This window comes from Nerophis ophidion, linkage group LG18 (genome assembly GCF_033978795.1).
Source record: "Nerophis ophidion isolate RoL-2023_Sa linkage group LG18, RoL_Noph_v1.0, whole genome shotgun sequence".
NCBI lineage: Eukaryota > Metazoa > Chordata > Actinopteri > Syngnathiformes > Syngnathidae > Nerophis > Nerophis ophidion.
In genome coordinates, this window is record NC_084628.1 from 811,896 (window position 1) to 837,125 (window position 25,230).

At 41.8% G+C, this 25,230-nt stretch overlaps 3 protein-coding genes across 11 annotated transcripts in view; 2 read left to right on the forward strand and 1 right to left on the reverse strand.

Moving 5' to 3' along the window:
• LOC133537469 (calpain-5-like) overlaps positions 1 to 7,019 on the reverse strand; it is a 37,910-nt gene extending 30,891 nt beyond the window's left edge. The window contains exon 1 of one of the 2 annotated variants that reach the window (XM_061878501.1): positions 6,901 to 7,019. In XM_061878501.1, coding sequence (XP_061734485.1) covers positions 6,901 to 6,919 — 19 coding nt within the window. In that variant the 5' untranslated portion in view covers positions 6,920 to 7,019. Of the gene's footprint in view, positions 1 to 326; positions 809 to 6,900 lie in introns of those variants that run through there. The other variant, XM_061878502.1, reaches the window with a different exon arrangement.
• Positions 7,020 to 8,560: 1,541 nt separating this feature from the next.
• Positions 8,561 to 10,164, forward strand: LOC133537335 (high mobility group nucleosome-binding domain-containing protein 5-like). The gene is made up of 2 exons (XM_061878364.1): positions 8,561 to 8,912; positions 9,015 to 10,164. The coding sequence occupies exons 1-2, from the start codon at positions 8,620 to 8,622 to the stop codon at positions 10,024 to 10,026; spliced, it is 1,305 nt and encodes a 434-aa protein (XP_061734348.1). The 5' UTR covers positions 8,561 to 8,619; the 3' UTR covers positions 10,027 to 10,164.
• A 375-nt stretch (positions 10,165 to 10,539) lies between these two features.
• LOC133537471 (unconventional myosin-VIIa-like) overlaps positions 10,540 to 25,230 on the forward strand; it is a 38,175-nt gene continuing 23,484 nt past the window's right edge. For 2 of the 8 annotated variants that reach the window (XM_061878512.1, XM_061878514.1), the window contains exons 1-14: positions 10,540 to 10,717; positions 14,049 to 14,114; positions 18,859 to 18,972; positions 19,106 to 19,258; positions 19,415 to 19,432; positions 19,931 to 20,115; positions 20,187 to 20,308; positions 20,443 to 20,585; positions 21,316 to 21,429; positions 23,035 to 23,103; positions 23,170 to 23,254; positions 23,343 to 23,419; positions 23,812 to 23,931; positions 24,015 to 24,157. In XM_061878512.1, coding sequence (XP_061734496.1) covers positions 14,097 to 14,114; positions 18,859 to 18,972; positions 19,106 to 19,258; positions 19,415 to 19,432; positions 19,931 to 20,115; positions 20,187 to 20,308; positions 20,443 to 20,585; positions 21,316 to 21,429; positions 23,035 to 23,103; positions 23,170 to 23,254; positions 23,343 to 23,419; positions 23,812 to 23,931; positions 24,015 to 24,157 — 1,361 coding nt within the window. In that variant the 5' untranslated portion in view covers positions 10,540 to 10,717; positions 14,049 to 14,096. Of the gene's footprint in view, positions 10,718 to 14,048; positions 14,115 to 16,244; positions 16,505 to 18,858; positions 18,973 to 19,105; positions 19,259 to 19,414; positions 19,433 to 19,930; positions 20,116 to 20,186; positions 20,309 to 20,442; positions 20,586 to 21,315; positions 21,430 to 23,034; positions 23,104 to 23,169; positions 23,255 to 23,342; positions 23,420 to 23,811; positions 23,932 to 24,014; positions 24,158 to 25,230 lie in introns of those variants that run through there. The other 6 variants (XM_061878513.1, XM_061878515.1, XM_061878508.1 and 3 more) reach the window with 3 other exon arrangements.

A 25,230-nucleotide genomic window follows, 5' to 3' on the forward strand; every position in this document is an offset into this window, starting at 1 on the left:
TTGACACTGTCAGTAAGCTACAGTATTCATTAATTTACCAAAATGTTTATCATAATGATACTAAGAACTGTTTGCAATAACCTCATACAATATCTCATGAGTAACCAGTTTTTCACAAGTCACAATATTGCCTTTTTATTTTGAAAGGTATCGCAAGTGAGTTTGACATCGATTCAAAAAAGTTTTGCCCCACTTTCTATATATATTTTTTAAACGTGTCCTTTTCTCACGACTTGAGTATAATAAAGTCACGTCAACTTTAGATTACTGGGTACAAAAAAGGAAGTTTTAGTACGAGCAATACGAGACAGTATCTAACTGCTTACCTCAAATGTCTGTCAGCTGTGCTTCTATTCGTCTTTGCTAAACTTTGCTGTCTTTTCGTCGTCTTATGCGGAGGAGAAGTATGACTAAGAGCTCAGGGTGTTGCTCCCATCCAGCAGAGAACTTTAAGAGCATTGAAAAAAATAATAAACAAAGCAAGAAACTAACTCGCCTCGTCTTCAAGGGCCCTCGCGCATCTGGAGTCGAATTGGTGGTGCGTTCAATGACACGCTGATAAACTGGGACCAAATGCCTTTGAAGAACATCCACGTTGTTTCAAATGGCAAGATGAGGTTTCCTTCATTCTTTCCCGACCGACTGATGTCATAAAAGCACGAATATCACATTGTCAACGTACGCCGATATAGTTTAAACTTCCTCGTAAATTAGATGTATTATTGCCGACAACGACAAACATGACGGTGACTTATACTATGGTATTTACGACACATGGCATTGTGTTTGTGTACATTGTCGCATGACAACAACCTTATGTAGTGTCCTTTTTCCACGTAGCCTGGCTGCCACGTTGCCTATGTCGTATTATTAGTTTTTGGAGTGTGCATCGGTCTTGGTGATTTTTAGAGTTGGTCTTGCGGTTTTGATAAGGGGCTCAATTAAATGCAGCTGACAGTACGGGTGGTGGTGGAGCGATCCAATTGTCGATACCAGGGAAGTGGCGTTAACGGTCAACACTAGCGTAATGAGATCGATAATTTACAGTTCCACTGTGTTTATTTTCACAAATGTGTGTTTGGCTTTTATATATGGCGGCTGCAACCCCGACAATACGTTTTGATACCAAAACGTTTAGGGGGATAAAACACCGTTTTTAAATAACAAAATTAGGTTATACGTTTACTGGTTTTTTTTTGCACTGAATGAATTACTACCATGAATTGATTAACGTGGACCCCGACTTAAACAAGATGAAAAACTTTTTTGGGTGTCACCATTTAGTGGTCAATTGTACGGAATATGCACTGAACTGTGCAATCTACTAATAAAAGTATCAATCAATCACTCAATCAATCAATGCACGAGTTATTTTATTTTCCTCAAACAATATTCTGTAACAAGAGGATAATCACATAATTATGTTGATAGATTGACGTCTTGTTGGCAGTTTAATGTATAAATGATGCAAATATATTTCCAACAGACACAAAAGACATTGACACAACGTTGATTATACATAAATGTATTTTCGAACTTACTTCGAAAGAATTTGTTGCAAAATAGTTGTATTTGTTAAATTAGACAACGTTGATCCATGCTGTTTGTTGGGAAGTTACCAAACTTCAATGTGACATTGACATGTGACAGGCGACTTGTCCAGGGTGTAAACCGCCTTCCGCCTGATTGTAGCTAAGATAGGCGCCAGCGCCCCCCACCACCCCAAAAGGGAATAAGCGGTAGAACATGGATGGACATTGAATAGATAAAGTCACAAAGCATGTTGATTCAAGACAACCTCATTCAATTATGGTGAAAATTTAATTTAATTTAAAAATTGTCAAGTGAAAAGTATTGATAGCTGTATTGGTGACAAAAAAAAGTTGTATCTGCCACCACTCGTTGACAAGATTAACCACTGGAAGGCAACAAAGGACTACTTTGGCTGATGAGAAGCAAAGTATAGAGCAGTGGTTCTCAACCTTTTTTCAGTGATGTACCCCCTGTGTATATTTTTTTTAATTCAAGTACCCCCTAATCAGAGCAAAGCATTTTTGGTTGAAAAAAAGAGATTCAGAATGAAAATACAGCACTATGTCATCAGTTTCTGATTTAATAAATTGTATAACAGTGCAAAATATTGTTCATTTGTAGTGGCCTTTCTTGAACTATTTGGGAAAAAAGATTTAAAAACTTGTTGAAAAATAAACGGATTCAATTATAAATAAAGATTTCTACACATAGAAGTAATCATCAACTTAAAGTGCCCTCTTTGGGGATTGTAGTAGAGATCCATCTGGATTCATGAACTTAATTCTAAACATTTCTTCACAAAAGAAGAAATCTTTAACATCAATATTTATGGAACATGTCCACAAACAATCTAGCTGTCAACACTGAATATTGCATTGTTGCATTTATTTTCACAGTTTATGAACTCACATTCATATATTGTTGAAGTATTATTCAATAAATATATTTATAAAGGATTTTTGAATTGTTGCTATTTTCAGACTATTTTTTTTTTTAATCTCACTTACCCCTTGGCATACCTTCAAGTACCCCCAGGGGTATGCCTACCCCCATTTGAGAACCACTGGTATAGAGGGTCAAATAGGACAAAATTAAATGAATAAATCTTAAAATATTACTTAAATGTGTCATTGATTAAAATTGGATTTAAAGACAGAAATGTGTAATTGAATGTGTCATTAGTTAATGTGATGTAAAAGTACATGTATTCAATTAATTTGGCAAAACCAACTGCGGAGAAAGTTATAAAACAATCTTGTCTTCCTTCATACCACCGCTAAACGAGCCATTTGGGATTTGCCCCATTTCTGACGTTTTTCCAATGGGTGACATCGGCAGATATCCCCATATATGGTGGAGATATACCCAAAAAGCTTTGCGCAGGTCCTCCATTGTAGTCCGACCATGTTGTCAATAAGTTCCTTCTATTTCTCTATCCTCTTGTTGTGGGAGATACTGGCTCGTACATGCACATGCATCCTCTGTTGTTGCCATTTCTAATACAAAGTAGCGTATAGTTCTGAATTATATCTGTCAGTAGACTCCATATGAAGTCCTAAAAACTTAAACATGGATGACGAAGAAAAGACGCTGTCAAATGTGGAGGCACGTAAAAAAGACCCTCCACAAAACGGCTCATCCAAAGAAGTCAGAACGCGGCTGTAAATCGGTCTATTCAACATTTTGACCAAAGAACCAGCATCACATATGATGTAGACCACAAGGCAGTGTTATAATGTAAAAAAAACAATTATACTGACCCCTTTAATTAATTACTGTATTTCACAAGTAATAATTCATGATTTAATTATATATTTCATTAATCTGTGTGCCATGAACAATGGTGTGCCGTCAGGGCCAGCAAGGCCTTCTCTGCTGGCCTAACATAACCAGAAATCATGATCCTAATTACAAACCCCAATTCCATATGAATTGGGAAATTGTGTTGTATGTAAATATAAACGGAATACAATGATTTGCAACTCCTTTTCAACCCATATTCAATTGAATGCACTACAAAGACAAGATATTTGGTGTTCAAACTCATAAACTTTTTTTTTTTTGCAAATAATAATTAACTTAAAATTTCATAGCTGCAACACGTGCCAAAGTAGTTGGGAAAGGACATGTTCACCACTGTGTTACATCACTTTTTCTTTTAACAACACTCAATAAACGTTTGGGAACTGAGGAAACTAATTGTTGAAGCTTTGAAAGTGGAATTCTTTCCCATTTCTGTTTTATCTAGAGCTTCAGTCGTTCAACAGTCCGGGGTCTGTGCTGTTGTATTTTACGCTTCATAATGCGCCACACATTTTTGATGGGAGAAAGGTCTGGACTGCAGGCGGGCCAGGAAACTACCCGCACTTTTTTTTTTACGAAGCCACGCTGTTGTAACACTTGTCTTGCTGAAATAAGCAGGGGCGTCCATGATAACGTTGCTTGGATGACAACATATGTTGCTCCAAAACCTGTACGGACCTTTCAGCATTAATGGTGCCTTCACAGATGTGTAAGTTACCCATGCCTTGGGCACTAATACACCCCCAAACCATCACAGATGCTGGCTTTTGAACTGCGCCAATAAAAATCCGAATGGTTATTTTCCTCTTTGTTCTGAAGGACACCACGTCCTCTGTTTCCAAATATAATTTGAAATGTGGACTCGTCAGACCTCAGAACACCTTTTCACTTTCCATCAGTCCATCTTAGGTGAGCTCGGGCCCAGCCAAGCCGGCGGCGTTTCAGGATATTGTTGATGAATGGGTTTGGCTTTGCATAGTAGTGTTTTAACTTGCATTTACAGATGTAGCGACCAACTGTAGTTACTGACAGTGGTTTTATGAAGTGTTCATGAGCCCATGTGATGATATCCTTTACACACTGTTGTCGGTTTTTGATGCAGTACCGCCTGAGGGATCAAAAGTCAGTAATATCGTCGCTTACGTGCAGTGATTTCTCCGAATTCTCTTAACTTTTTGATGATTTTACGGACCGTAGATGGTAAAATCCCTAAATGCTTTGCAATAGCTAGTTGAAAAATGTTGTTTTAAAACTGTTTGACAATTTGCTTACAAAGTGGTGACCCTCACCCCATCCGTGTTAGTGAATTACTTAGCATTTCATGGAAGCTGCTTTTATACCCAATCATGGCACCCACCTGTTCCCAATTAGCCTGCACACCTGTGGGATGTTCCATATAAGTGTTTGATGAGCATTCCTCAACTTTATCAGTATTTATTGCAAACTTTCACAACTTCTTTGTCACGTGTTGCTGGCATCAATTTTTAAAGTTAATGATTATTTGCACACAAAAAAATGTTTATCAGTTTGAACATCAAATATGTTGTCTTTGTAGCATATTCAACTGAATATGGGTTCAAAATGATTTGCAAATCATTGTATTCCGTTTATATTTACATCTAACACAGTTTCACAACTCATTTGGAAACGGGGTTTGTACATATAAAAGTAATTTTTAATTTACTTTCCCTAAATATCTAAAAATATTCATATTCTCTTCATGTCATATTATGCTCATTCCAGACCTGTTGTTTTTATGTTAGAGTTTTTATCCAATCAGAATTCAGCTAGCTTATGTTGCCATGCTGTATGAAATCTGGCAGAATCAACAATGCGGGCGTCCGTGCACTGTAAATGAACGGGCACATAGAGTTAATAGACAATTGGGATAGCCAATCAGATCACGAGTTGTTGTCAGTAAGGCCTTTTAGCTGGCCTCGATTGTGACATTTACGTATCTTGTGATTGGATACTCACTGGAAGCAGAGCCACACCCGGGACCGTTGGCGGATTAATTTGTCAACACATACAGTTGATAGACAGTTGCGATTGTTAATTGGATTACAAGTTGTTGACAGTAGGCTAACTAGGTAGCTTGATGTTCACGAGACTGCGATTGGATACTCACTTGGAAGTCCCAAGTGAGTATCCAATCACAAGTTGCGAAAACAGGAAGTGGCCATACGAGCCATAGAAAGCCACAGAAAACTCACCGGTACAATAACAACTGAAGGTCTAGGTGAGAAACACACAGCCCGCCACTGGCCATGAATGTATTTTATCTGTAAAACTAACTCACCAAAGTAAGTGGACAGAGCTAAAAACAATCAAATCCAATCAATACTTTTCTCTGAATCCTGGAACTTTGGAAGTCTTTAAAAGCAAGGCGGCTAAAGAAAAAATACTGTTATAACATTTTCAGGCTCTGTGGAGTATAACCAGACCTGTTGACCCATAGCATGTTGCAGTTAAAGTAGAGGAATTTATTCAAGTTATCGGGAGTTATTCCCGCACTTTTAGACCAATATATCGACCAGTACTCCTCTGCTTGTCTGGACCAAGTTCTACAGACAAGTGTTAAGAATAAGTCTGACGGCGGAGTGTGACATATCAAATAAATGCGTATGGGCTGCCACATGGGTTCATGAAATAGTTGAATTAATTTTTAATTTCTAACTAATTAAATAATTAAATAATTAAAATAATAATTACATATTGAAATAGTTAAATGATTATATAATTTAATTTACCTTTACATTAATTACATTTAATAACAAATGTATGTATTTATTTGTAATTATAATTAATTACACATTTAAGTATTTATTTGAAGAGTTATTTAATTTAGTCCCATTTGACCCTCCATAGTAAAAGAGATGGAGTAGTTTTGAGTGGTTTCCTGTGCAGACATTAATCTTTAACATCATCAGCAGACAGAAGTTTGTCATGTGAGAAAGTGCACTTTACACCGGGACAGTCAGGTGCACTCTCTGATGACCAGGACGGCTGTCAAAGGTAAAAACAAATTATGTGATTATGCAAATATTTGTTATTTTATTTCACTTTTTCTGCCATGTGGTGTGCCATACAAGTGTAGGCTGGCATCACAAGTTTGTACGGTAGTTACATATGTCTAAGATCACTGCTTTTGACAGGGTTTCTGTTACTGCTGCGAATGCACACTAGATTTGATCAATCCAAGATCTAAATAACCTATTTCTTAATGCACAACTTTAAGTATTATTAATTAATTATGTAATCTTAAGAGGATTTGGCTATTTATTCACAGCCAGCAGCATTGTTGCGTTTTGCTCTCATTTAGCCAAGCAAGCTGCTGTCAGCTGACTTTTTTTATGTCTGCCTCAGGTTTGAAATGTTAACCCGCTGGTTAACGTTCATCGCTCTACTGGCTGCCTCAGCATACGCCGGTGTAGCAGCTGTTGGCCATTATGCCCTGACGGTGTTGCCCACCAGCAGGGTCGAAGGACAACCAGAGGTGCAAGTGACTGTCAAGTGTGGAGATGGAAAGAAGGCGGGTTAGTGACAGGTCAAATGTCGACTCACCCAAGCTGAAGAGGAACATGACATTGTTGTTGTTGGTCACATGGGGGAGGGGCAGAGCCTGCTGATTGAGGGATCACCTGTCAATCACACACACTTTGTAAACACAGCCATTAATTCAATTTATGTTTAGCGAACTTATATTTCACTGATGACTGTATACTTCTCCCTGGCTCTCAACAATGGCGGACGCTTTCCCTCCCTCTTCTTATCACACCTGCTTTTGCTACTTTGTCTCGCCTTGACCTGTCCTAACTTTCTTAAAGCCTATTTTTGCCCTGCTCTCCAATGCACTGTATATGTTGAGGTTTTTTTTCTGGTCTCAAACTGGGCCCATAGCCCCAGTAGGAGCTAAATTTGGGAGTTTACCTATCTTCCTACCCTTTGGTGGCGACCCATTAGTCTTCCTGTTCTGTCTCCCCCTGTATACTGTATGTCTGTTCTTGGACAGGTTTTACTAAAACACATTTCGTTGTACTCTTTCAGTGCAGTGACAATAAGGTTCCAGCTCATGTATAGATTATTGTAAACAAATGAAATTGGAAGGGCTTTAGGAACCTGCCTGTCAAGAGTTCTGGCTTCGCTACACCGATAAAAGGCAGAGCATGGTGACTCAATCTAACTCTGGCAACTTCCGTTTTAAACCGCAGCTTGAGTGGAACGCTTGGGATGCCAAAACCTCTGAGTTTTGACACACTTTCAGCTATCTTTGATGCAAAATAATTTTTTTTTTGTCCTGTCCAGAATCTCAGGCAAATCATATAGTTGATGTAAATGCCCATATCGGCTGTTCAGATTTACTTTACAAAAGAGAAGTGTAGGATACTTCTCTTGTTGCCTTATTTGAATTTGACTTTATTAACTGTATTTATATTATCATTTGGTGCAGAAAAAAAGGAAAACAGAGGGGGAAATTGTGGGGAGAAGAGGGGGATTAGACAGAGAGACAAAAACAACAACAGCAAACACAACAATAACAACAAAAACAACAACAACAATAGAACAACAGCAGCACATACGATATGTACAAATATGATCATAAAAGTGATAGCAAAGAAGCAGTTAGTGAAATAAATAATAATATAGAAATGACAATGAGCATTTTTACACTACAACTGGAACAATACAAATACCAATAGAAAAAGCGCTATTGATCATAAACAATACCAAATTCAAGGATGTTGTGGTGGACTAGGGAAGATGTCGAACAATTGACACTGGGCAAGGAGTGTTTTACCGTGCACCACTTTAACCTGTCACTGTTTTTTATCTCACTATTTTAACTGTTATATTTATTAAACATCAAATGTTTTACAAACCCTTTTTAACTTTCAATTCAATTACTGGGTTTGTGCAGAATCCGGTACTGTTATTTTTAGGATTGGTTTTATTCATTGGGTGATTTTTAGTGTGGGAACATTTTTGTTTTTAGTCCTTTTAATTCAAAGCTACGGTTAAATTATTGCCTTTTAACTACTAGGTGCCTTGAGTCTTCTATGTGAAATAAATTTACCAAACTAAAGTTCAGCGTCCTCTAGTTTATTCTGGCGAGCTGTTTTAGCTGTATTATAATTTTAGCTGCCTTTAGTACCCACACCCACTTAGAACTACCACACATAAGTGTGTGCTCCTCTTTCACCAGCAGGTGTGGTGGCCTACTGGCACACCCCCTTTGGACACCTCCAAACACCTGGCTTCCACGCCAGACTGGACCCGGTTTACATGCACCATGATGGCAGCCTTGTGGTCACCAAGCTGAGCAGCCTCCACGAGGGCTTGTATTACTGCCTCTTGCGGCACGACGGGGGGTCCACATTGTTCCCCTATCAGCTTTACAAACGGCCAGAAGACGTTGGACAAGAATATTTCAGGTTCAGGAGGGAGCTTGGTCCTGTTGCAGAGGAGCAGGAAAATGTTTCTGACCGGCTCTTGGCAGGAGCTGTGGCGGCCTCAGTGCTACTCACGTTTGTGTTTGGCTTCAGTGCCGGAGCTCTGAGCAGGAGAAATGTTCTCAGGTAGATAAATCTTCCAAGACAGCAGAAAGTTTTAAAATACACGGATTTAAAAAATCCCAGAAAAATCTTTAAAAACTGTAATTTTTTACTTTGTTCCTGCAGGTGTTGGACGGGGCTCACTAAGATCTTACCTGCCTCTTCTCCACGGCAACAGCATGACCTGTCAGATGCTGACATCACCATGGCGACGCTCTCATCCATGTACAACAAGAGGGAGCAGGTGACGGACGACGAGACCACAAGCAGCTTGGGTTCGAACCCGCCTGCCAAACCTCAGAGAAGCTTCCGGGAAAGACAAGAGGCCCAGGCCTACTGGGAAGCATGTGACCGCGTGGAGGGCAGGAGCATAGAAGAGGCGAGAGGAAGGCTGGAGGAATGTGATGGAAAGGTCAGAGAAGTCAAACCATCAGGACAAGACAAGGATGAGGAGGGAATGAGTAGGAAAGAAGAGGAAGACGGGGAGGCGGGAGGTTTTGATGGGAGGATAGCGGAAGACGACACAGGAGAAGAAAATGATGATGGTAAAAATTCGAGGAAAGAGGATGATGAAAAAGAGGATGAGGAAGATGAAAAAGAGAATGAAGTAAATGAGAAAAAGAAAAATGAGAAAGTCAAAACAGAGAATGAGGTAGATGAACAAGAGAATGAGGAAGATGAGAAAGAGAAGAACGAGATAGATGAGAAAGAGAAAATTGAGGTCAATGAGAAAAAGAAGATTGAGGTAGATGTAAAAAAGAATAAGGAAGATGAGAAAGGAGAGGAGAGTAATGATGAAGATGAAGGGGCAGATGTGAGCAGTGAAAGTTTGTCTTCACAAACAGATGGAGGCGAAGATAATAAAGAGGAACTTTGTTCCTCTCAAGTCTCGCCGTCTCGTTCCAGTCGCGTCATCCGTCTCTATCAGTACGACGAAGATGGCCGCCGATACGGCCACCTTCCTGACCCAGGCCCCGAGGAGCCGGGCCCCGCCCCAAAACTCAAGCAGCGCTCCGCATCTCTGACACGCCTCAACGCCATCATGGCCGCCGCCTCAGCTGGACCACTAGACACGCCCCCAAGGGGGCAGGGGGGGTCAGCGAGGACGGAGACGACACACTTTGGAATGGACATTTAAACTGCCCAAGCATCTCATCATCATCAGGTTCACTTATTTGCAGATGAGTGGTAAACAAACCAAAACTTTCTTTTTAAGCTTTTGTGCATGAAAACACTTGGTGTGAAAGACCCTTATAATAATTGTAATTTTACGTAAATAAAGGCAGGGCACTATTTCTATCATATGTATTAAACTGTGTGTGTGTGTGTGTGTGTGTGTGTGTGTGTGTGTGTGTGTGTGTGTGTGTGTGTGTGTGTGCGTGTGTGTGTGTGTGTGTGTGTGTGCGTGTGTGTGTGTCTGATTACACCCCTTGGTACATGGACGAGTGGCAGTGAAAGAGCATGATGTGTTAATGTCAACAGGGCTGGTGGGGGGTGGAGGGTGTTGGGGAAGAAGGAGTGCAACGCTATTTTAACGCACACACCCCCTACACACACACACACACCTTCACATGAGCAGAAAGTGGACCTCCTCTGAGGATAATTGTGGAGGCAGCTGTGGAGGCAGCGGCAGGAAGACAAGGGCTCTGCATGGAGATCACACAAAGGCCCAAATGAAGAAGTGTGGAGGACATGAAGGACAGAAGATAACAACTTGACAGGCTGGAAATGAAGTTCTTACCTGTTTTCTTCAACTTGCCGACTAAAACTGGATTAAAAGGTTTTTCTTCCAGCATCATCATCTTCATCCACTGAGCCGCACATCTGTGGTGAGACTCAAGCTGGGTTAAAAAGTAATGTTTTATACTGGGAGCTGTTTCTAATACATGGTGGTCTAACATTAGAATTATCAAAATTAGGGCTGTCAAAATTAACACATTATTGAAGATTAAGTTGTCATTTTGATCTATTTAATTAAAAAAACCCATCTGTAGCGCAGAATGGATTAAGTCCCCAGTGTTTCAAAGTTGTTAGTGCAAATATAAAGTATTATGTACACACTGCATGAAGGAGTTCTCTTTTCACCGTAACATTTCTATCTTAGGAAAGGATTAAAAGGTCCACATGCATTAATGTTTAAAAAAAGTTATTTGTTTATATGATGTAAATGTGAGGCTACAGCCACCCACGCGACCCCGAGAGGGACAACTGGTAGGAAATGGATGGATGGAGGGATGTTAATGTGTTTAATAGTGCATATATATTCACTCATTTCTTGACTGTGCTCATGCAAAATTAAACTTAAAAAAATTTTTAAGCAGATAATTGAACACTTTATTCGGAATTAATTCATAGCAACTCTGTGATTACTCTGATTAAATGTTAATTGTTACTCAGCTCTAACCAAAACATAATATTTAGATTTTTATTGCATCTCATTAGATAGTGTACCTAATGAAGTGGTCATGTTTTGGAGTTGTTCCTGTGACGTTGACAAAGGGCGTGTGTGAAAAGTGTGTTGACTTTGAAAAAGTCCTTGACCTTGCATTTGTGCCACCCCAAAAAGTCTCCCACAATCCATTGCAGTTGGCCTGCATGCACCATTAGGAGGTCAGACTGGGCTTCTCAGTGGGGGGTGATGGAGACCCCCTCCGGCTGACCGGATCAGGTTTAGTGCAGTCAGTCCAACACCCGCTGGTTCTGCTGAGGCGACGAGACACAATGTTCATGACTACGTTGTCATGGTGATGAGCCTTTGTGCATGCTAGCTAATGCTAACAGCAACAAGCTAATGATGTCACTGAATGTATTTGTCTTCATGTTGGGCCCCCACCTTCCTGTTGAGTGTGATGGAATTTCAGACGGCGTCCAATCAGACGCTCAGCTGAACACAAACAAAGACAAGGACAACAAAGACCCAACCTGGTCCAAGTATTAGAAACAGCTCTTAGAATGATACAGAACCAGCACCATAATACAATTTGGTTAAACAAATACCTTTCTGTCAATCCGAAGGCAAGGTGGGCATTTTTGTTGATTACTGGAACAGTGAATTGTGTACCTGATAAAGTGTCCAGTGTGTGTATTTTGTGTGCGCACACCTGTGTTTCAGCCTGCAAAGAGAGGCTCAACCAAAAAGTTATAATTGGGTTGCCACAAAGTCAAAGGATTAAAATGAAGGCTCATAATAAATGCATCAATTATTCACACGCACGCACAAACAGCCGGACACGCACTCACCTGTGTCCCAGCTAAATAATTGATGAAGAATACACACCACCATACAAAGAACAAACAGACAGTAATAAGGTTCATTAAGGCTGAGCTCGTGTGACATCCATACAAGATAAAAAAATATTCTTAAGTGCCATACGAGTGTAAATAGAAGAGAAGATTCGAAGAGAACTTTTCGAACAAGCAAAGCTTTTTAAATGTGAGCCTGGAAGAAGCCAAGTTAATCCTCAGATCTGGGATGTCCAAACTTTTTGACTTCGGGGCTGCATTGGGCTAAAACATTTGGCTCGGGGCCATACGTGTGTACATATAATATTAATATAATGGATATATCATCAAAAATTCATGTGAAAGTTTGACTCCTACCTTGTTTACTTCTGTGATGACCTGCTCAAAGTTTTGTAATTAATCAATTATATCCATCCATTCATCCATCCATCTTCTTCCGCTTATCCGAGGTCGAGTCGCGGGGGCAGCAGCCTAAGCAGAGTAACCCAGACTTCCCTCTCCCCAGCCACTTTGTCCAGCTCTTTCCGGGGGATCCCGAGGCGTTCCCAGGCCAGCCGGGAGACGTAGTCTTCCCAACGTGTCCTGGGTCTTCCCCATGGCCTCCTACCGGTTGCACGTGCCCTAAACACCTCGGGCGTTCGGGCATCCTGACCAGATGCCCGAACCACCTCATTTCGTTCCTCTCGATGTGGAGGAGCAGCGGCTTTACTTTGAATTCCTCCCGGATGACAGAGCTTCTCACCCTATCTCTAAGGGAGAGCCCCGCCACCCGGCGGAGGAAACTCATTTCGGCCGCTTGTACCCGTGATCTTATCCTTTCGGTCATGACCCAAAGCTCATGACCATAGGTGAGGATGGGAACGTAGATCGACCGGTAAATTGAGAGCTTTGCCTTCCGGCTCAGCTTCTTCTTCACCACAACGGATCGGTACAACGTCCGCATTACTGAAGATGCCACGCCTGTCGATCTCACGATCCACTCTTCCCTCACTCGTGAACAAGACTCCTAGGTACTTGAACTCCTCCACTTGGGGCAGGGTCTCCTCCCCAACCCAGAGATGGCACTCCACCCTTTTCCGGGAGAAAACCATGGACTCGGACTTGGAGGTGCTGATTCTCATTCCGGTCGCTTCACACTCGGCTGCGAACCGATCCAGTGAGAGCTAAAGATCCCGGCCAGATGAAGCCATCAGGACAACATCATCTGCAAAAAGCAGAGACCTAATCCCAAGGCCACCAAACCGGAACCCCTCAACGCCTTGACTGCGCCTAAAAATTCTGTCCATAAAAGTTATGAATCAATGAATCAATAATATAAAGTAGCTAAAATGAGAGAGTGTTTTTTCCCCCATCATGCATTTTAATGGATTTAAATGGGTGTAATTTAGATTTTTTTTTTTCAGGTGCATTAATGTTTTTTTTAGCATTCACAAAGTTCAGTGAGCAGGTTGTGTTGACTTGTGTTGGTTGCCTTTTTATTGTGCCACAACTAGCGAAAGTTGTTTGGATTGGGTCATACAAGGCAATGCTGTGTTGTCTTAGCTTCAAAATATTATTGATGGTTAATGACCTGATTTACTCACATCATCCACAAAATGGCAGCAAATTTCTCAACAATTATATTGTAAGATATTCAAAATCAATTTACTGTAATTAACACCCCATAGATTACATTTCTTATTAAACTCATGCCATCTCGTGGGCTAAACTAAGGACGCTGGAAGGCCGCACTTGGCCCGCGGGTCGTGGTTTTGGCCCCCTTGCCTAAGATGCTTGCTGAACTGAGCTCTCCTCAGTGATAGAACCCTTTTTTACCCCAAAATTTTCTGTCAAATTTGGAATTTTTGATCACTGAGGGTATGTTGTTTTTCATGAAACTATAAGAACGTCCTCACATGTTCTCCGTCTCTCTTCCAGGACCAAAGGCACACTGCTGATGTCCTCACTGGGAGAACAACCACAACCATGGTCATTCTACAGCAGGTTAACACACACACACACACACACACACACACACACACACACACACACGCACACACACACACACACACACGCACACGCACACACACACACACGCACGCACGCACACACACACACACGCACGCACACACACACACACGCACACGCACACACACTATTAATTGCTATGCTGTATCTGTAGTTAACTAGTCGGCCATGTTTGTTTAACAATTTTACAAATACACAATTTATTTAAGGATTGTGCTTGTATCTAAAATGAATTTACAAACCCCGTCTCCATATGAGTTGGGAAATGGTGTTAGATGTAAATATAAACAGAATACAATGATGTGCAAATAATTTTCAACCCATATTCAGTTGAACGTGCTACAAAGACAACATATTTGATGTTCAAACTGATAAACATTTTTTGTGTGCAAATAATCATTAACTCTAGAATTTGATTGCAGCAACACGTGACAAAGAAGTTGGGAAAGGTGGCAATAAATACTGATAAAGTTGAGGAATGCTCATCAAACACTTATATGGAACATCCCACAGGTGTGCAGGCTAATTGGGAACAGTTGGGTGCCATGATTGGGTATAAAAGCAGCTTCCTTGAAATGCTAAGTAATTCACAAACAAGGATGGTGCGAGGGTCACCACTTTGTAAACAAATTGTCGAACAGTTTTAGAACAACATTTCTCAACATTTAGGGATTTTACCATCTACGGTCCATAAAATCATCAATAAATTCAGATAATCTGGAGAAATCCCTGCACATAAGCGATGATATCACAGACTTTTGATCCCTCAGGCGGTATTGCATCAAAAACCGACATCAGCGTGTAAAGGATATCACCATATGGGCTCAGGAACACTTCATAAAACCACTGTCAGTAACTACAGTTGGTCGCTACATCTGTAAGTGCAAGTTAAAACTCTACTATGCAAAGCCAAACCCATTCATCAACAATATCCTGAAACGCCGCCGGCTTGGCTGCGCCCGAGCTCATCTAAGCTGGACTGATGCAAAGTGGAAAGGTGTTCTGAGGTCTGACGGGTCCACATTTCAAATTATATTTGGAAACAGAGGACATGGTGTCCTCCAGAACAAAGAGGAAAATAACCATTCGGATTGTTATTGGTGCAAAGTTCAAAAGCCAGCATCTGTGATGGTATGGGGGTGTATTAGTGCCCAAGGCATGGGTAATTTACACATCTGTGAAGGCACCATTAATGCTGAAAGGTCCATACAGGTTTTGGAGCAACATATGTTGTCATCCAAGCAACGTTATCATGGACGCCCCTGCTTATTTCAGCAAGACAAGTGTTACAACAGCATGGCTTCGTAAAAAAAGAGTGCGGGTCCTTTCTTGGTCCGCCTGCAGTCCAGACCTGTCTCCCATCGAAAATGTGTGGTGCATTATGAAGCGTAAAATACGACAGCGGAGACCCCGGACTGTTGAACGACTGAAGCTCTACATAAAACAAGAATGGCAAAGAATTCCACTTTCAAAGCTTCAACCATTAGTTTCCTCAGTTCCCAAACGTTTATTGAGTGTTGTTAAAAGAAAAGGTGATGTAACACAGTGGTGAACATGTCCTTTCCCAATTACTTTGGCACGTGTTGCAGCCATGAAATTCTAAGTTAATTATTATTTGCAAAAAAAAGTAAAATTCTTGAGTTTGAACACCAAATATCTTGTCTTTGTAGTGCATTCAATTGAATATGGGTTGAAAATGATTTGCAAATCATTGTATTCCGTTTGTATTCACATCTAACACAATTTCCCAACTCACATGGAAACGGGGTTTGTACACGAGCTTAAAAATATTTAATGGCGAGCTTAACATTTAAATGTTCCATAGTGTGGGTTTATTGTGTGTGGGTTTTTTTTGTGCTCATTAGTGAGCAGACACTCATAAAGGTGCACTGAAACATTGTTGTGCTTCCACTGTGTGTGTATCTGTGTGTGTGCGTGCGTGTGCATGTCGGCCTTTTTAAGTGAATGCGTTGTTGACCTCGTCAGTCTTTCTGACACGCTAATTTGCTCCGACAGCAGCCCCCTTTGATGGGGTTGGAATAAGGGGGGCATAGAGTGAGCCAATAAAATGAGGCAACACACACACACACACACGCACACAGATGATCATCCATCGTGGAGTGTTTGACTTCTATGCAGACGCTGTAGGTGTGATCACACTGAATAGGACGGTGTTGATGACAAGAGTATTTCAGACGCAAGGTTGGACGGTCATATGCTAGTCCACTCCCACACAATGTCTGGCGCATTTTAACTTGCCGGTCACCATGGCAACCAAATTTAAGAGGAGGGAATCGGACTGGCCGCTGGAGGGCTGGGACCCTAACGTCCGCCGTCTGAGTTACAAGTACAACACCCTCATCAAGGTAAACTCTGCTTGACTTTATGGAGCATGCACATAGCGACATTAGTACGGCGCTGCTGTATGTCATGCTTTGACCTTTGACTCAGCTGACACGTCTATCTAAATGCAAATGAGCCTTTAGCGGTCACATGACCTCTCTCAATTAGAGAACAGTGACTAATGCTTTGTGCTGATGCTGTTTGACTTCAACTACTTCTGCAGGGACGACGTTGTAGCGGTCACCACTAGGGGGCACAAACAAGCATTGTGTTTATGGGGACAACATTACTTACTGTAATATAGTAGTAGTATAATAGTAGTAAAGCAGTATTACAAGCAATCCCTTAGCCTCTTTGCCCAATACTACCCTTTACAACAACCTACAATTACTCGCATAACTGGTGTATATATATTTTTTTACCATTTTATTTTATTCTTTCACGTTTTTACCATTAATTGATTAACATGGACCCCGACTTAAGCAAGTTGAAAAACTTATTCGGGTGTTACCATTTAGTGGTCAGTTGTAAGGAATATGTACTGTACTGTGCAATCTACTAATAAAAGTTTCAATCAATCAATCAATGTCTTCACAAGATTTTGTGACTTAAGTGCTTATGTTGACTTGCGATAGAGACAAGAAGACACTAAATTTCAGTACATTTTTAGTTTTTCAGCATTCAACACAGCAGAGACGTATTGGAAAGCCAACACCTGCCTGAATTATTTAGCGGAAGGAAGAGTCGCACGTTACATTACTGCTGGTGTCACAGGAACTGTGCTGGGATCAGTCTTGTGCACAACTTGCACCTCCCCTAAGTTTGTTATGTAGGAATGATAGACTTGCAGCTACTTGCTTTAAGATAAAGGACAAGAATAAGAGTTTGAAACAGATGATTATTGAATGAACGTTTGCTAACAAGTTTGCAGTGTGAGTGTTCGTGCTAACATGTCACACTATGCAACCGAGAGGCTGACGGAGGTGAATTTGTTAAATAATGAATGAAGAGCAACTGATAGCTCCACAAATACATTAATGTTGTTCTTCAGTCAGCCATGTTTATACCGATTATTCTAAAAAAAGTAACTATAGCAGCAAGCTTGTTTGTACAATTCAGACTTGATAAATACCACCTCTTTGACCGCTGGCTCAATAATCTTTGGACTGCGTGTTGTTTGATGTCACACAAGCTGGACTTATGCTTTGGAAATATGGCTGAGATGGTTGAAAGAGGAAAGGATGGTCAGCAGTGTAATGTTCACTCAATTAATTTAATTAGATTACAGTAATTATACAATACTATACTTGAATAATTAAATTAAAAAAACATTGTTACTCTTGTTTTCGTCACAATACACCTGTTTGGTCTTTTATTCCACTATATAAATCTAATCCATTATCATAATTATTCTTACTATTTAATATGTAACTGTAATTTTAAAAGATCCGATGCCATGATTGACAGCTACTTTGGGCCATAGGATGTAGATATGTTTTACATTTGTCTTTCAAGTAATTAAAGGTTCAATCAGAAAAAACTCTTTCATGTTTGGGCCTATTTTTTTTCAATATATTCAGTCTATGTTGTAAACATGCGTTATATTTAAAGCCAGCAACATCTCAACGAGCTTTTGTCTTTACTTACGACCCATGATGTGACATTTTATTTGATTATAGACGGATATCATTACCGTGGACTATTTATTTGTTGCAATCCCACTGTAGATTACGTCAGCATCATTGGTGTGTACAATAGGTGTAGTAATGTTAGGACACTTACAAACGTCCCGGCAGGATGAGCTTAAAGTGTCTATCCAGAAATCCAACACCCGTTGGACACACCTAAGGAGGAAGCGGCACCTTGTTGCCATGGACAACGGAGTGGAGGTTGTTTGAGTCTAAGGGGACGCAAGGTAGAAGCAGGAATGGTCAAGAAAATGTTACTGAGAGATGAGCACAAGGATGGACTTAGCTTCACTTTATTCAGACGTAAGGTGAGCTCAAACTGTGGGATGACCCCTCTCTGACTTTTGCCTATTTAATGGGAAGAAGTGGACTGTGGATCGGATATTTTTTGGCGTGTGTGAGGACATCACTTTGAAAACATTCCCAAGAGTGTGTGACCATGTACAAGCGTCGTGACTATGTGGATGCCTACGAGAAGGATCAGGCCAAGTGGGCTCTGCTCCGAAACGTCAACATGGTCATGAAACAAAGCACGCTGCTCCCGGTATGCTGTGTGTGAATGTGTATGTGTGTGTGTGTGTGTGTCTTCACTGTATTGTGTTTTGGAAGAATGCTTCCAATGAACATGTAGATGGTTAGTATGTGTGTTTGTGGCATGGACTGACATAAAGTGCTACTTATGTTCCCAGGGCGACTACGTGTGGCTGGATTTGAAGAGTGGTCGGGAGTTTGAGGTTCCGATTGGTGCCGTGGTCAAACTCTGTGACTCGGGACAGATCCAGGTGTTGGACGATGAAGGAAATGTAAGTTTGTCTGGAATTTCATGCATTTGATCGCTGACACACCAGTCCATCCTGGAATGAGCAGATGTTCAGGATAGAAGTGTCCGTTTAGGATTTAGACCTTGATCAGTCTCAACTTTCCCTCCTTGTCCAGGAGCACTGGATATCCCCCCAGAATGCTACCAACATCAAGCCCATGCACCCCACCTCCATTCATGGCGTGGAGGACATGATTCGCCTGGGAGATCTCAATGAGGCTGGGATCCTGCGCAACCTGCTCATCAGATACAGAGAGAAGCTCATCTATGTGAGTCAACTGCTTGGTTGTGTTTGTGGACTCATACTTCCTTCCTGGACTTCTCCTTCTACCTCATAGGCGTTTCTGTCTCTCTCTTCCTTACTTTCTGCTTATTTTCTCTCTTTTGCCTTCCTTGTCTCTTCCCTCCTACTGTTTGCTCTGAAGACAAACTGTGGTGGCAGGGTAAGTGTCCAGATGGCTCCAGACTTCATTGGCGAAACATGTATTTGTGTGCAAACACTACATTTTCTTGCATGTTTTAAATCGATACGTACACTTTGGTAGGTTTGAAGTACCACTTAAGCCGAGCTTGATAGATCTAATGCAGCGTACTTTGGTGTGTGCTGACAAACGAGCTGTGCATGCGTGCTTGTTCCAAACATGGCCGCCTTTTCTCTGGTTGCTAACGCTGATCTGTTCGTCCACCTGAGATGCCAGATGCATGTTACCTCATCTTCCTTTCAATAGCCTCAACTCACCCATTTTCTAAGTCAAGCATTGGCGATAGAATAAACTTCCAAAATAGCACTTTTTGTGTGTCTTGACAAATGTTTTTTAATATTTCAGCAATGTTCTTGTATTGTTAGGTCATCTTTGGTCAGAGTTAGTTGAAAATCACCCTGCTAGTTTTGTCAGTCAAGGAGTGTTAACCCACTGGTGACATTAGCATTCTCCCTCCAGACATACACAGGTTCCATACTAGTGGCCATCAACCCGTATCAGCTGCTTCCTATCTACACGGCAGACCAGATCCGCCTCTACACCAACAAGAAGATCGGTGAGATGCCGCCTCACATCTTCGCCATTGCTGACAACTGTTACTTCAACATGCAGAGGAACAACCGCGACCAGTGTTGCATCATCAGGTAGGCCAGTTAAAGGTCTGAGTCTTACTTACTCAGGAAATCAAACACGTCTTTTCTTGTGTGTTCCACAGCGGGGAGTCAGGAGCCGGAAAGACGGAAAGCACCAAGCTTATCCTGCAGTTCTTGGCAGCCATCAGTGGTCAACACTCATGGATTGAGCAGCAAGTCCTGGAGGCCAACCCCATTCTGGAGGGTAGCAACACACACTATCAAGGAGAAGCTTTTAGTCTAAATATTGAAGAATAAATTACTATCCTTAGCACAGTCAAAAGGTAATCAATAATTGTTTGTAATTTCAAACCTTTCAGACATCTGTTTGTCTTGCAGCCTTTGGCAATGCAAAAACCATCCGCAATGACAACTCCTCTCGCTTTGGGAAATACATTGACATCCATTTCAACAAGAGAGGAGCCATCGAGGGAGCCAAGATAGAACAATACCTGCTGGAGAAGTCACGAGTTTGTCGCCAGGTACCGCGCTTGCATGTGGGACAAAATAGTGGCAAAATATGGACACATTTTATCCATCCATCCATCCATCTTCTTCCGCTTACCCGAGGTCGGGTCGCGGGGGCAACAGCCTAAGCAGGGAAACCCAGACTTCCCTCTCCCCAGCCACGTCGTCTAGCTCTTCCCGGGGGATCCCGAGGCGTTCCCAGGCCAGCCGGGAGACATAGTCTTCCCAACGTGTCCTGGGTCTTCCCCGTGGCCTCCTACCGGTTGGACGTGCCCTAAACACCTCCCTAGGGAGGCGTTCAGGTGGCATCCTGACCAGATACCCGAGCCACCTCATCTGGCTCCTCTCGATGTGGAAGAACAGCGGCTTTACTTTGAGCTCCTCTCGGATGGCAGAGCTTCTCACCCTATCTCTAAGGGAGAGCCCCGCCACCCGGGGGAGGAAACTCATTTTGGCCGCTTGTACCCGTGATCTTATCCTTTCGGTCATGATCCAAAGCTCATGACCATAGGTGAGGATGGGAACGCAGATCGACCGGTAAATTGAGAGTTTTGCCTTCCGGCTCAGCTCCTTCTTCACCACAAAGGATCGGTGCAACGTCCGCATTACTGAAGACGCCTCACCGATCCGCCTGTCGATCTCACGATCCACTCTTCCCTCACTCGTGAACAAGACTCCTAGGTACTTGAACTCAATTAAATATACCACACCACTTTGACCTAAATGCTTTCTGTCTCCATGTAGGCCCACGATGAAAGGAACTACCACATCTTCTACTGCATGCTGAAAGGCATGACGGCTGATGAGAAGAAGAAACTGGGTCTGACCAAAGCCACAGACTACACCTACCTAACCATGGTCTGTGGCCTCCTCTCATTGTAATACTGTGGTGTCTATAATCTTTCTGGAACATTTCTACAAAAGGAAACACATGCAGTTATACTGTACAAAAATATAAACGCATCATTTGTATTTTTGCTCCCATTTTCTCATGAGTTGAACACAAAAATCAAAAACTTTTACTACATATTCAAAAGACCCATTCCCCTCAAATATTGTTCACAAATCTGTCTAAATCTGTGTTAGTGAGCACTTCTTCTTTGTCAAGATACTCCATCCCACATCACAGGTGTGGTTTATCAAGATGCTGATTAAATAGCATGATTATTGCAATTTTGTGCCCTAGGCTGCACAGAATAAAAGGTCACTCTGATATGTGTAGTTTTACTTTATTGGGTGACTGTTGGAAATGTTGGTCCACTCCTCTTCAATGGCTGTGCAAAGTTGCTGAATATTGGCAGGAACCGGAACACCGATTCCGACATCTCACACATGCTCAATGGGTGACATGCCTGGGGAGTATTCTGGCAATGCAAGAACTGGGATGTTTTCAGCTACCAGGAATTGTGTACTGATCCTTGTACATAGGGCCGTGCATTGTCTTGCTGCAACATAGGTAAATGGCACAAAAACGGGCCTCAGGATCTCGTCACTGTTCTCTGTGCATTTAAAATGCCATCAATGAAATGCACTTGCATTTGTTGCCCCGAACATACACCTGCCCCTACCATAACCCCAACCCCACCATGGGCCACTGGATTGACAACATTGACATTAGCAAACCACTCTCCCACATGATGCCACACACAATGTCTGCCATATGCCCTGAACAGTGAAAACCACAATTCATCCATGAAGATAACACCTCTCCAACGTGCCAGACGCCATTCATTGTGAGCATTTTCCCACTCAAGTTGGTTGTGATGACAAACTGCATTCAGCTCGAGACCCAATGAGGACGACAAGCATGCAGATGAGCTTCCCTGAGTAGGTTTCTCACAGTTTGTGCAGAAATTATCTGGTTATGCAAACCAATTGTTGCAGCAGATGTCCGGGTGGCTGGTTTTAGATGAACATGGAGGTGCTGCGCTGGTGTAGTTACACGTGGTCTGTGAGGCCGGTTGGGTGGACTGCCAAATTCTCTAAAACGCCTTTGGAAACGGCTTATGGTAAAGAAATGAACATTCAATTCATGGGCAACAGCTCTAGTGGACATTCTGCAGTCAGCATGCCAACTACATGCACCCTCAAAACTTGCGACATCTTTGGCATTATGATGTGCAACTGCACATTTCAAAGTGGACTTTTTTGTGGGCAGCCTAAGGCATACCTGTGTAATGATCACGCTGTTTAATCAGTATCTTGATATGCCACACCTGTGCTTTGAGATGGATTATCTCAGCAAAGAAGAAGTGCTCACTAACATAGATTTAGACAAATTTGTGAACAATATGTGAGATGAATAGGTATTTTGTGTATAGAGTATAAGTTTTAAATCTTTGACTTCAACTCGGGAAAAATGGGAGCAAAAACAAATGTTGTGTTTATTTTTTTGTTCAGCGTAGATGCAATAAACAATGTGTTAATGTTATACTGATAAGCAGGGTGTGTGTGCATGTGCAGGGAAAATGCACAGTGTGTGACGGCCGTGATGACATGAAGGAATACTCCAACATCCGATCCGCCATGAAGGTACCTGCACTCACTTAATGACAGTGTGCATGTTATTGTGGATGACCGACATCCCACATGCCGCAGGTTCTAATGTTTACTGACAAAGAGAATTGGGAGATCTCAAAACTGCTGGCATCCATATTGCACATGGGCAACCTGCGCTATGAAGGTGAACATCTTGTTCTTTGATCATCTGAAGTCTGTTTATTCTTTATTGGCGTGTCATTACCCATTTTGAATCCTGTACTTACTTCCAGCCCGTACTTATGACAACCTGGATGCCTGTGAGGTGGTCCGCAGCCCGCATCTTACAACTGCAGCAACACTATTAGAGGTGATGATGATAATGCAGTAGACATTTGATTTTTGTCTATTTATTTTTTGAGAGTTACTAAATTCAGAAAACAATAGCCCTGTTCATACAACAGGAGCTTCCTTTTTAAGGAACTACTGAAAAGCATTTATTCATCCATTTTCTACCACTTGTCCCTCTCGGGGTTACTGCAAAGCAAAGCTGGTTAAAGATCATCTATATGACAGAGCGCTTCTCTTTTTAGGAATCTATTGTAATCTAATTTTACTCTCTTTGGGTTTTTAGTCCCGAATTTGCTAGCTGACTAGCCCTGTTAGACAGTATTAACCTTGATAGTAGGGGGATAAGTTTAATTATAAGGATTATGTGAATAATAAGAAATGTAAGAGTATTGTGTATGTGTGTGAGTCCAGGTGGATGGCAAGGACTTGATGAACTGTGTGACAAGTAGAACTTTGATCACTAGAGGAGAAACAGTTTCCACTCCCCTCAGCATGGAGCAAGCTTTGGATGTGCGCGACGCCTTTGTGAAGGTGAAACACTGTGAAACGCTGGACCTGATGTAATTAATTTACTAAGCCGATGTCACAAAGATGTGTGACGTGTGGGTCTGCAGGGTATTTACGGCCGCTTGTTCGTGTGGATCGTGGAAAAGATCAACGCTGCCATCTACAAGCATCCATCCTCACAGGCCAAAGCTATCCGACGCTGCATCGGACTGTTAGACATCTTTGGCTTCGAAAACTTCACAGTCAACAGGTACAACACAGACAGTGCCAAGCTTTTTGTGGCCCTAATTACATATTTTTTTGTGGCCCCATTTTGGTCTTCCATAGTTTCAGGGTTTCATTTTCCAAGTGGCTATACAAATTAAACACCCAAGTCTTTAAATGTTAAAGTAATTGAGAATATACAACTGGTCAGAGTCTTTTTAAACATGTCGCCCTGCCCTAGTGGTTGTGGCTCTAAACAACAACATAGAGCAGTGGTTCTCAAATGGGGGTACGCGTACTCCTAGGGGTTCTTGAAGGTATGACAAGGGGTATGTGAGATTTTTTTTTTATATTTTAAAAATAGCAACAATTAAAAACACTTATATAAATATATTTATTGAATAATACTTCAACAAAATAGGAATGTAAGTTCATAAACTGTGAAAAGAAATGCAACAATACAATATTCAGTGTGGACAGCTTGATTTTTTTGTGGACATGTTAAATAAATATTGATGTTAAAGATTTCTTTGTTTGTGAAGAAATGTTTAGAATTAAGTTCATGAATCCAGATGGATCTCTATTACAATCCACAAAGAGGACACTTTAAGTTGATGATTACTTCTATCTGTAGAAATCTTTGCCGCATTGCCGGCAGTAAGACGGACACTTTTCCAGTAAGGGTTGGACTCCACCAAGGCTGTCCTTTGTCACCGAGTCTGTTCATAACATTTATGGACAGAATTTCTAGGCGCAGTCAAGGCGTTGAGGGGTTCCGGTTTGGTGGCCGCGGGATTAGGTCTCTGCTTTTTGCAGATGATGTGGTCCTGATGGCTTCATCTGACCGGGATCTTCAGCTCTCACTGGATCGGTTCGCAGCCGAGTGTGAAGCGACCGGAATGAGAATCAGCACCTCCAAGTCCGAGTCCATGGTTCTCGCCTGGAAAAGGGTGGAGTGTCATCTCCGGGTTGGGGAGGAGACCCTGCCCCAATTGGAGGAGTTCAAGTACCTAGGAGTCTTGTTCACGAGTGAGGGAAGAGTGGATCGTGAGATCGACAGGCGGATCGGTGCGGCATCTTCAGTAATGCGGACGTTGTACCGATCCGTTGTGGTGAAGA

Coding starts and splice junctions, on each gene's coding strand:
- LOC133537335 (XM_061878364.1), top strand. CDS start 8,620: ATGCACCATGATGGCAGCCTTGTGGTCACCAAGCTGAGCAGCCTCCAC. Junction 8,913..9,014: donor AGCAGGAGAAATGTTCTCAG/GTAGATAAATCT, acceptor TTGTTCCTGCAG/GTGTTGGACGGGGCTCACTA.